The following is a 12,802-nucleotide window of genomic DNA, read 5'->3' on the forward strand; positions in this document are numbered from 1 at the left end:
CGAGCACGGCGAGGTGGTGATCCCGGGAGCAGCGAGGAAAATGAGGAGACAAAACAGGTAGCTAGCTAAGTTTCTTTCCTATCTCCATTATAAATAGCTGCTGCTTAGCTTGCAGCCAGACAGGTACTCGATGAACACGTGATGCTTGCTACTACATGCTAAGGCCAAAACAAGAGTGTAGAGTACTATTAATGGACGAACGAATATGGCATGGAGCTAATTAAACTCGATCAAATGGGGTTAATTAAGCTCTGATAATTCTAACACTAGTGACAAATTAATGTGCAACACCAACACATGTGGCCCCAACACGTAGAACGCATATGTTGTTGTCAGCTAAAGCGCAAATGCCGTCACGCCAAATAACCTCACATAGCCCATACTGACCCAGCAAGTTTGACCACGGTTCACTTATCACGTCATCTGAAACCAATTTCCAAGCCACGTAAGAAGTTGATTTACACCCGTATTTAAAGTTGATAAGAAGGCGTTATACCCGGTTTTACGGTTTAGCGATACGACCAACGGAGGAGCAGCAGCAGCCTCCGCCCGCCGCGTCGTTGAGCTCTCGTGCGGCGTCGCGTCGCGTCGGTTACTCGGTTGGTTTGGCGACTTGGCACGCGCGCCATGCAGAAAGCAAAGCCGATCGAGTGCATGGACGCACGTCGCAGTGACCGTGAATTCGATCCGGCGCGGCGCCGCCATGGACGCGGTCCGTCCACTCCAGCCAGCCGATCGCGAGTGGCCCCCCAACCCGACAAAACCTCCTCGCCTTTCACTCGCTACATCGATTTGCCAGCCACGCTACATAAACCGTACAAAACCATATCCTCCCCCATCGCCTCGCCTCGCCGATCGATCGACGGACGACGGCCGGAACATAGCTGTAGATCGAGCTGAATCGCCGGCGGCGGCCATGGGACGGGTGAAGCTGCAGATCAAGAGGATCGAGAACATCCCGAACAGGCAGGTGACGTTCTCCAAGCGGCGAAACGGGCTGATCAAGAAGGCCTACGAGCTGTCCGTCCTCTGCGACATCGACATCGCCCTCCTCATGTTCTCCCCCTCCGGCCGCCTCAGCCACTTCTCCGGCCGCCGCAGGTAAATTAATTAAGTTTAAATCAAATCAAATCAAATTAATTAACCACATGCATGCATTCGACTTCGAGCATGCAAATTTGATCATATATAGTCATGTAATTTTTTGCGACTTTGTAGGATCGAGGACGTGCTCACAAGGTACATCAATCTCCCAGAAAGTGACAGAGGAGGGTACGTAAACTTCTTCGACGGAAAAGGTTCTTCTTTTTATTTTTTTTCATTTGATGCATTATTACCGTTTTACTCGTGAGGAAGTTGTTAATATTGATCAAGAAACCGTTTGCCAATTATTCCTATCGCATGCAGAACTATCCAAAACAGAGAGGTGAGGGTTCTCTTGCCTTAACTTTTCTTTTTTTTTTCTACATCGTTTTTGCTATATAATTTCTCTCATCATCAACGTGTTCATCGATGCAGTATTTGATCAACATGCTCACCCAGCTCAAATGCGAGAGCGACGTCACCGAGGATCTCACTAACACGTACGTAGAGCTAGCTCGATCGCGATTCATTCTTAATCAAACGATCTGCATTATGCTTCAGTTTCACAACGAGATTTTAACCTGAACCTAGCACTCTTCCTCGTGTTTGTTCTTAATCTCGGTGCTCTTGCTGATCCAGGAGCAGTAAGGCGCCGGTTAACTCCAACATTGAGGTAATTAACATTTCTCGCACATGAACACCACTGTCAATTGAGCTCTGAAAAAATCTCTGAACCCAACGCTCTGAAACTGAACCGATCACTGACTCTCACTCAGGAGCTTCAGCAAGAGATCAGGAGATGCCAGCACCAGATGCAGCTCACAGAGGAGCAATTGAGGTGCAGTAATATCAATACAATATATGAATATCGTCTCATTCTCTCGATTAATTAACTTGCGATCCATGCTAGTTGCAATGGTTTTTTCTGGCGTTGGGTTTCAGGATGTTTGAGCCGGACCCGGCCAGGTCTGCATCCATGGAGGACGTCGAGGCCAGCGAGAAGTTCATCGCCGGCATCCTCAGCCGCGTCGAGGAGAGGAAGGTGAGCACAAGTGTTAATTTGATCACTCGATTAATGGCGCTGTAATTAGTGGCCGAGAGTGATATCCGAGGAATGATCACATCAGATAATAGGATTAATGACATGATCTTCAAATAATGACGATTTTTACAGTGATCGTCTAGCTTAATTTTCAGGTAATAGAAATGATCCAGATTTTTTTTCGTCTGCTAACTAACTGCGTTTCTGTTGTCACACATGTTTTGCAGAGGTATTTGCTGTGCAGCATGGGCTCGTTCGACGTGACGGCGTCAACATCTGCCATGCAGCATGTACGCAAATCTATCTTTCTATAGTTGGCTCGTGTAAGCTATCTTATTGGCCACGTGGCGATGTTAAATTTCAAGATAAATCTAAAAAAATATGCATAAGAAAAAATAGCCAAAAAGAAAGAAAAAGACACAAATCTAATTTCTGGAGACTTCCCAATTATCTATCCTCTTTGAGATAAATGTAGAGAATATATATCCATAACAAAAATAAATTACCAAGGAGCAACCAAAAACACATCATCCAGATTCCAGAGGTTTCCCAAAATGTTTTTCCCATTGCAATATATCTATGTATCTCATGCTGGTTGGTTTCATGCTAGCTAATTCGTTGCCCTCATAATCCTTTAGTTAAGCAACACGTGGCGAGATACAAGCGGTAGAAAGAGCGCGGGTAAGAAACCCCTCATAATCCTTTAGTTGAGCAACACGTGGCGAGATACAAGCGGTAGAAAGAGCGCGGGTAAGAAACCCTCTCTATAAAACTAGCAAAGCACGTTACGACGGTGAATTAAAAAAAAGAGAGAAGAAGTTCCACTGCATGTGCGTAGCTACGCCATGCTGCACCATAATCCAACCGTGCATGATCAAACTAGTGCAAACACATAAAAGAGGGGAAAAGGAAAAAAAATAAAAAGACGAAAAAATATTTTTTTTGTAAAATTCTTTGCAAATTATTCGGGACAAGTATCGTGACCACTTGTATTACGAGAAACTAAAAAGGATAAATAGAAAAAAATAAATGACAGAAACAATTTTGCTCTTTTTAAGATTGAGTCGAAGACTATAACCCTGATAATCATTTTCTAAATATATATATTTTCTGCTTATACTATAAAATAAATAATATGTATATCTTTTAACTTTTAGAAAACGTTACAATTATGATAAAAAAAATACCGGTCTTGGATCCATATCTAGATTCTTAAAGGCCATACACATAGGCTAATAGAGGAAACGCCAATCGACAAGTTGATTTTTTAATATATTAACCTAACTAGCTCCATCACTATCTCTCGTTTTGTATTACGTCATAAACAATGTGTAAAATATTCATAGACAAATTAATTATGCTGATCACACCTTATTATAAATTATCACATGTGCGTGTGCAGCTGTATCTACCGCAGCAGCATCAGCACGGGGACATCACTGATAATGGGTTTGGAAGCGATGAGGTGGCCTCGTGGGTCTCTGAGGGGATGCCGCCGACAACCTCGTCGGTGGCGTCGATATTCGCCGGAACTTCAGATTCCATGATGTCTTTTAGGTAAGAAAGATAGTAGATAACAAGCTTTTAAAAACTAGAATAGAATGTACCTGTACTCTATTTATGTGAGCTTAAATTTTTTTTTCTTCATGGTCAGAGATCAAGCGGTGTACGACACGATGAGACAAGATGCATGTGTGGATCAGACAGTGGTCCCGGAGATGGGGATGTGCCATGTGGACCAGCAGAACCAGAGTGACGACTGGCAGGCGTACACGTCGGCGGAGTTCCTCAACGCGCTAATCCCGCCCACGCCGTTCCCTCTCGACGACGAGGTGATGTCATAAATAGAATAGCTGACGTCAGCATGATAACGTAGATATTGGATCTGGTACCTCCGGTAACATACATGATACCATGTAGTTAACAGATTTGATAACTATATATCATGTTGATGTCAGTATAGTACCGTAGATATTATCTAGTACTTTCGGGTACCAGGCATGATATCTCGTAGGTACCAAATATGATAGTTATGTATCTTGCTGACGTCAATACGATATACATCGAACCTAGTACATATCGTATTAAACATTATATTCAGTAGGTTCCAGATCTGGTATTTAGGTATTATGTTGACATCATCTATTTCATTGGAACGGTATACCATTCTACATTCTATATTGTTTCTGTTAATATGCACCAATAATCCACTCCAACATATTTTTGATGCGATGACTGACGACGCTGAACTTTTTTTTAATGAATTATCATGAGATTGTTTCTTTTCTTTATTTTACACACACAACTCTAAACTGTTGTGTGTGGAGTGCAGGATACGATGGGCCCGATGTTGGCGTCATCACCGCTATTGATGCCCGGCATCCATGACCAGCAGCCGCCGGTGGAGGATATGGCGACGGCGGGCTGCTCGCAAGCGCCGGCTAACGATGGCAACGGGTTATACGCAGCTGAGGACATTGCTCCGGTTAACGTTGGTTAATTAGATGCTTTTGTACTAGAAATTTATGGAATATATAGTGTTGTCATGTTACTAGTGTGCCAGGAATTGAAGCTAAGGATTTTTAGTTTGGAATTTTTTTTCTTTGATCATGATGGGCTGGGTGTGCCACAATTAATGTTATATGATCCATATAATACACCATGCACAATGTAAGATAATGTTACGTACTAGCATGTAATAAGATATTATCCAGTAAGATCGAGTTATTTATCATCTAGCTGCTGTACTCATTTGTGTATGTAAATCTAAAGGAAAAGTACGAATTATCCCCCCTAACTATAACAATCGATCGAATTACTCCATGGAACCACAAAATCGGGCATTTTACACCTTCAAGTATTCATACCGGACAAATTACCCCCCTGAGCATTATTTTGAGTGGTTTCGACTTAAGCTTGTACACGTGGCGCCAATGTGCCAATCCAGTCAGCAGATAAAAATAAAAAAGTATTCAGGCCCACCTGTCATCTCTTAGCCTCAACCAAATCTCTTCCCATCCCCAGCGCCCTCTCTCTCTCTCTCTCTCTCGGGCGACTGGCGGCGGAGGTGTACCATGTTCCGGCGGCCTACAACGCAAGTGGACCTCACTCCAGCGGCCGACGGCGGAGGTGGACCTCGCTCTAGGCGGGGATGGGCGGCGGACGGCGGGGCGTGCGAGGACGGGCGGTGGACGATGGCACACGGAAGCGGGCGCGGCTGGGTGGGCGAGGGGAGCGCGACGAGGACGGGCGAGGCAAGTGCGGCGGTGGGGAACATCAAGGTTATTATTCTCTCCTCGGACTCTTCCACACTGTACCGGTCGAAGACGATGAACTATGGTTCCTCCCTAATCTCTCTCTCTCTCTCTCTCTCTCTCAAGCGCTCAGGCGGCTAGCTGTGGCGGTGGAGGTGGAGACGCCCGGGCGGCTGGTGGTGGCGGCAGAGGTGGACCGAGCGGCGGGTGACGGTGGAGGAGGCTGACAGGGCTGCAAGTTGTAGAGGTGCAGCTCGCCTATCACTGTCGCGCCCTCCACCTACCCAACCTCTGATGGCTGCGGGCACCTCCTCCGCCGCCCGAGCTCCACCTCCACCCATCGCCGGCCAAAGCGACCCAGGCGTGCGCGCTGCCACTCGCCACCTAGCTCCGCCGTTTCGCGCTACCGCCCACCGTCCACCCACGCGGGCCGCCGAGAAAGAGAGAGAGATAGAGAGAAAAGAGAGAGGGGGGAAGAGGGGAAGAGGCGAGCGGTGGTGGGCTAGGAGGGCGAGGCGAGCGCGGCGGGGGCCGTGACTAGGTGCGCAAGGTGAGCGCGGTGGGCACACGGGAGGGTGCTATGGCGGGCACAGCTGACACGAGAACGGCCTCCTCCTCCGTGGCTGTCTCCTCTCGCGTCTGCCTCTCCTCCTCCTCCGCGTCCTGTTCCCGACGCCGCTCGAGCGTGGCCAGGTCGGTGTCGGCATCAGCATCTGCAGCCCACGCGGAGGCGATGGCGTGGTGGGGAAGTCGGAGCAGGCGGCAGGGGAGAAGCCACCTTCGCTGGTGAAGCCCAAGCGGTCGTCCGCGCCGCCACCTCCACCCCCACTTACTCCCTTCGGCCTTCTCCGCCTCAGCCTTGGCCGTGGCTATGGCAGCCAACGTCCCGTCCCCTGCGCGCCGACCGCCCACACTGCTCGACCTGCGGCCGCGCCTAATGATGCCAGAGAGAGAGAGGAAGAGGAGAAGAGGAAAAGGAAGAGGTGAGAGGGTATGACGGGTGGGTCCTACCATGTTTAAGAAAAAAGAAAATGTTGATTGGGTTGCCACGCGTACACCACGTAGGACAAAACCGCTTTGGATTGTGTTGAGGGGTAATTCGACTGGTATTAAAAATTCAGGGTGAGTGATATCTGGTTTTCAGGTTTAGAGGGGTAATTCGGCCGACCACGATAGTTCAGGGGGTAATTCGTATTTTTTTCCTAAATCTAAATTTCTATTCTATAGTACACTCGTTATAGGAGATGCTCGAGAGAGATGGGTGTGGCTGCATAGCCGCAGCAACAGCTGGTGCAAAAAAGCATAGGCGATCAAGCCCACAATTGATAGATATATAAGGATGACTAGCTGCTTTCGTTTAGAGATGTTGGAGGGGGACTTTTAGCATACGTGAAAATGAGAAAGCTTATTAACACATGATCAATTAAATATTACTTCCTCTGTTTCATATTATAAAACTTTTTAGCATGTCTCATATTCATATATATGTTAATGAATATATATATATATATATATATATATATATATATATATATATATATATATATATATATATATATATATATATATATATATATATATATATATATATATATATATATATATATATATATATATGTCTAGATTTGCCTAGATTCATTAGCATCTATATGAATGTGGGCAACGCTAAAAAGTAAAGTAATTTAAAAAATTAAATAAATCAAAATTTCAAGTTTACAATAGTTACTACATCCGTTTCATATTATATAGTTACTATATATATATATATGCCTAGATTTGCCTAGATTCATTAACATCTATATGAATGTGGGCAACGCTAAAAAGTCTTATAATATGAAACGGATGTAGTAACTATTATAAACTTGAAATTTTGATTTATTTAATTTTTTAAATTACTTTTATATAAATTACTTAAAAACATCGTTTTACCATTTAAAAAACGTGCTAACAAACAACGAGAAAGTTGAAGTTTAAAGTTGAAAACAGAACAGGGCACTTCAGGCTTGAGACTAAAAGCCCATGAGGATATACTACGAAATTTGACCTAAAAGTGAAATGCAGCCCAATAGAGCCATATAGGCACAAGCTAGCCCAATCCTAGGTTTGCTTCTAAGCGTTAAAACTCTCCTCATTTTAATTTGAAGGTTCAAAGAAACTGATAGGTAGTAGTTGACCATAGAAACCGTAAGAGAGTACTCCCTCCGTACCATAATACAAAGATTTTAACTTTTTGCTTACACTGTTTAACCATTCGTCTTATTCAAAAAAATTTAAAATTATTATTTTCTTTATTTGTGACTTACTTTATTATCGAAACTACTTTAAGCACAAATTTTTGTTTTTTATATTTGCACAATTTTTTTTAATAAGACGAGTGGTAAAACAGTACAATCAAAAAGTCAAAATCTTATATATCATGGGACTAAGGGAGTACTACTTCAACGCAATCAATCTTGCAGAGCTAATAAGTCAACTCTTTATCTTTATCTCTGTTATTTAGAAAACCGAAGCTTCAAAATTACACTGCTACTAGCTAGTACTCCCTCCGTCCCATGATATAAGGGATTTTGAGTTTTTACTTGTATCGTTTGACCACTCGTCTTATTTAAAAAATTTTAAAATTATTATTTATTTTATTTGTGACTTACTTTATTATCTACAGTATCTTAAGCACAACTTTTCGTTTTTTATATTTGCAAAAAAAATTTAAATAAGACAAGTGGTCAAACGTTACGAGTAAAAACCTAAAATCTCTTATATTGTGGGACGGAGGGAGTAGTAGACTGCTGCCACCACGCACATGCACGCACGTACTTTTGGTTTCCTCCCATGAGACACATATAACTACGCAAACAAGTTGACCAAACTGGCATGTTGCTTATTGTATTTTGTTCTCATCAACTAACCCAAGCCAGAGGCAAATTGTTGCAAACTGATCACAGGATATCGTATGATAACATCAACAGGCTGGGTTAACAAATTCATAGTCCATTTCACGCTCGCCAAATATTCTCCAAGTTGGCGTAATTTGTTTACTTCATCAGTAGCTAAATTTTGACCAGCCACCATAAACAAATATAATTACCAGCTGTAGTAGGCATATCGATGCACAAGTACATGAAAGGACTTTTTCCCCTCTTCCTCTTCGAGATGTGCATTTGCAAAGCTGGCCCCCTCGTGCCATCTCGGATCTTGAAAACGCTACAAATTTTGGGTATAATCTTGTTGATGAGGTTGTCAGGATCGAGGACACTGGTGGAGAAGTGCTTTTTAGTCCCGGTTCGTAACCCCCCTATAGTCCCGGTTTTCAAACCGGGACTACCAATCCGGGACTAAAGATCGCTATCTTTAGTCCCGGGTGAAAAAACCGGGACTAAAGATCGATCTTTAGTCCCGGTTGATGACACCAACCGGGACTAAAGATTTAGTCCCGGTTGGTGTCATCAACCGGGACTAAAGAGAGGGTAGCGGCAGTCCATCAGCTAGTCCTTTTTTCTTTTTTATTTTCTCCCGAATCGAGTGGTATGCATATCATCAAATCAAACCCCAAATCCACATCACAACTCCACAGCACGATTCACAGATTCACCACAAATTCATTCACAATATCCATTCACATATTCATTCACAACATCACAAATATATTCACAATATTGATTCAAAGGTTCATTGACAACATCGAGTCACATACTCATTCACAACATCACAGATTCATTCACAATATCGATTCATAGATTCATTCACAGATCAAAACATCCAAACCACAAATTAAAAAAAATCAAAAAAAAAAATCGACTCACTGGCCGGCCTCCCATCCCGCCGTCGGCCGGCCACCCATCTCGCCGCTTCCCCTCCGGCCGGATCTGGGGGAGGGGAGGGCGAGGCCGCCGGCGACCGGCCTCCATCCCGCCGGCCCGCGCCGGGCCGCCGCCGGCCGTCCTCCATCCCGCCGCTTCCCCTCTGGCCGGATCTGGAGGAGGGGAGGGCGAGGCTGCCGGCGACCGGCCTCCATCCCGCCGGCCCACGCCGGGCCGCCGCCGCCCGTCCTCCATCCCGCTGGCCCGCGCCCGGCCGCAATCCCGCCGCCGCCAGCCGGCCGCCGCCAGCCCCAGCCCGCACCTGGCTGCCGCCAGCCCGCGCCCGGCCGCCTCCATCCCGCCACCGCCGGCCGGCCGCTGCCAGCCCGCGCCCATCCCCCATCCCGCCGCCGTCGGCTGCCTCTGCAAGAGGAAGAGGGGGAGGGGAGGAGGAGAGGGGGTGAGAGAAGAGGAAGGGGAGAGGATGAAGATAAGGAAGGAGAAGAAAAAGAGATAAGGATGGGCTATGCATGCGCTTGTGCGTGGGCTGGTGCGTACGCTTTATTCCCGGTTGATATTATCAACCGGGAGTAAAGATCATCTTTAGTCCTGGTTGGTGTTACCAACCGGGACTAAAGATCCCTGGATCTTTAGTCCCGACTGGTAACACCAACCGGGACATCTGTACTCCCGGTTGGTGTTACCAACTGGGACTAAAGATCCCAGGGATCTTTACTCCCGGTTGATAATATCAACCGGGACTAAAGATCCTATCTTTAGTCCCGGTTGGTGTTATCAACCGGGACTAAAGATATCGGGGGGCCTGACAAGGCCTGACAGATTTAGAACCGGGACTAAAGATCATTTTTAGTCCCGGTTGGTAACACCAACCGAGACTAAAGATCAAATATGCCCGCTGTAGCCACCAATCGGGACTAAAGATCATCTTTAGTCCCGGTTTTTAGTGGAACCGAGACTATTGTGGATTTCGGGCGACCGACCAAAGATGGTTTCTCCACCAGTGGGAGCTAGGGATCTGGACTTGTATCATTGTATGGTTGAGAAAAAAAATAACGGTTCTTATGGAGGTATTGAGAATTACTCTTTCTATATATCAAAATACAGTAATTTTAAAGTTTAAATTTTGTTTTAAATATAACAACATAGTACTTACAAAGAGGATGTCATTTACTCATAAATTATCCATACTACCCTTGTCTTCATTACCATCCTAATTAGGCTCGGACCCACACAAACCCACCTTAAGAACGTTTTTTATCCTTCTCTTAATACACGTGCCATATTTTAGGGCATATGAAGTATGAATTTGATCCTCAAAAGTCTAGCGCCGAATCTCTATAGACACTCCAAAAGGACAAACCGTATAGTGCAGGACGCTCTGCAACATGGAAGGTGGATAAATGACATCCGTCACAACCTCACTATCACTCTTATTTCAAAGTCCATAAAGATCTGGGAGGTCTTAGCACTTGAATGCCCACAACTGACAGAAGGAGTGGAGGATTCGATCACTTGGAGGTAAACAGCAAATGAGGAATACAACGTAAAATATGTCTATCTTTTCCAATTTGAGGGAATAACAACCTCGTCGTTGGCAACGCTGTCTTGGGAGGCATGGGCCCCGGCGAAATGCAAGATCTTCAGTTGGCTTGCGATTCAAAATCGGGTGTAGACAACATATAGGTTGCAAATCAGGGGGTGTCCAAACAACTATTTCTACTAGTTATGCTTTCGGAACCTTGAAAATATCAACCACCTGCTATTTGAATGCCCAGTCTCGAAGCAAATCTGGTTTGGCGTGCTCCATTAGCTACGAGAAGGGCACATCATCCCGAGGTGGAGCACCAGCATGGATGTGCTGGATTGGTGGACACAAGGAACAAGCGATCCAGAAGCAACAAAATACAAAGAGCTCAAATCAGTCTTCTTACCAATTGCTTGGGAAATCTGGAGAGAGAGAAATGTGAGAATCTTCAGAGGAAAAGAGGCGACAACCCATTAAATAATCAATCAAATTCAGGACGAGTTGGGTTGTTTGAGCTTGGGCGGCGCAAATCACGTTGCGAGATTGATGCCATAAGGTCCAAGGTGGACTGACGTGCAAGCATGTTTGCAGTCAGGAATATACAGTTTTTCATTTCCCTTCAGTTTTTGCTGTGTACTTAATATCCTTCTATTAATAAAACGCCAAGCAACCTGTTTGGCCGTACGAAAATTTTTTTTATCTGACATCTCTTTGTACATCACTTCTAATTAATGAGATACCACGAAGTATCGTGAATTACCACTAAAGTTTTACCGATACTTATTGGTATATATTTCCTAAAAAATCGTAGAATCATTCTAACCTGATTACAATCCCCCCTCCCAAAAAAAGAAAAAAAAAAGCTTTCAGGCCCTCCTACCTAAAAAAGGAATTGCAGTACCGTTTCATATATACTAGTATTAGTTGTTGTTAAAGAAGACTACAATGATTACCCAATGATTAACAGCATCTTTTGTCACATCAAGATTAATTGTGAAAATCATGAAACAATCACGGAATCGTGACAATCTATTGAATTATGAAAATGGCCCTCAAACCAAATGTTATTGGTAGTACACACGTATCAATGTCAGTTGGTTGTGATATCACAATATAATAGAAGCACAACAATATAATTAAACCCCATCAATGGAAAACACCACATCCAAACATCACAATTTAACCGGCTATACCAAATACCTTCTCTCCAATGTTTAAGGAAAAAACGGAGTTGCTATAATTATGACGTCACATTTTTTTTCTTAATTTCAATCAATTTTTTCCTTATGTAATTGCTCTCTCTCTCTCTCCTATATATGTAAGTGTGTTTTTTTTATCTCTTCTATCTCAGTGTTAAGTATATAATAAATTACGGTTAATCATAATTCTCTTAAACATCATGTATTAGAAAAATAACAATATAGTGTAAGTTTTAAAATTTATAGTGTAATTACAATGTAAAGTATACATATTTTACAATATTGTAAAAAATAATCTGACTATTCTTTTTTAAAAGAATATGGTGCTATAAATATAGCTACTCCCAAAATAGCTACAAGTAGAGTCTTCCATTAGGATTATAGATACCACACCACAAGTAGGGTCTTCCATTAGGACTGCATGCCTTGATGAACGGCATACCACACTACTCCAGTCTCCAGATACTGTACCTCTTGAAGACTTGAACAGTTAGGTGGCAAATGATCTTACTCTTTAATGAATCAAAGGAAGTAACCATCCAAGTCTGCAACCATGGGATTTTTCTCAAAAAATACATTGGCAAAAATTTTGCAATGAGCATGGCATGTTTGAGAAACACATCTCGCTCTTGCATGGTATGACATGGCCTTGGTGCCTGCCTTTAGCTAGGGTTATTTTGCACTTTTGCTTTACTAGCCGTATGTATTGGTGCAGCGAAAAGATCATTTAGAAAACAAATTGCTAGTAGATTTTACCATTCTTAGAATATTTTAGAAAAGAAAAAACAATCAAATTTTTTTAGAGAAAAAACAATCAAATTTGCAAGGAGATGGATCGGTGGTTACATACCAAATCGTACTTTAAAAAACCAGAAGATCGC

The 12,802-nt window shown here is 43.7% G+C and overlaps 1 protein-coding gene across 4 annotated transcripts; it reads left to right on the plus strand.

The window, feature by feature from the left end:
- The first annotated feature begins 636 nt into the window (after nucleotides 1-636).
- LOC4340529 (agamous-like MADS-box protein AGL66) lies at nucleotides 637-4,859 on the plus strand. Of its 4 annotated transcripts, none has more exons than XM_015786482.3 (11): nucleotides 637-1,101; nucleotides 1,219-1,272; nucleotides 1,408-1,426; nucleotides 1,519-1,583; nucleotides 1,723-1,756; nucleotides 1,860-1,921; nucleotides 2,026-2,125; nucleotides 2,353-2,415; nucleotides 3,528-3,682; nucleotides 3,780-3,957; nucleotides 4,458-4,859. In XM_015786482.3, exons 1-11 carry the CDS (start codon nucleotides 704-706, stop codon nucleotides 4,623-4,625), a joined length of 1,296 nt encoding a protein of 431 aa, XP_015641968.2. In that variant the 5' UTR covers nucleotides 637-703; the 3' UTR covers nucleotides 4,626-4,859. The 4 variants fall into 4 exon arrangements, with proteins under 4 accessions (XP_015641968.2, XP_066167315.1, XP_066167313.1 ...); XM_066311216.1 differs by having other exon boundaries at nucleotides 641-1,101; nucleotides 1,729-1,756; XM_066311218.1 differs by lacking the exon at nucleotides 1,408-1,426 and having other exon boundaries at nucleotides 640-1,101; nucleotides 1,219-1,276; nucleotides 1,729-1,756.
- Nucleotides 4,860-12,802: the final 7,943 nt, after the last annotated feature.

This window comes from Oryza sativa, chromosome 6 (assembly GCF_034140825.1).
Source record: "Oryza sativa Japonica Group chromosome 6, ASM3414082v1".
Classification (NCBI taxonomy): domain Eukaryota; kingdom Viridiplantae; phylum Streptophyta; class Magnoliopsida; order Poales; family Poaceae; genus Oryza; species Oryza sativa.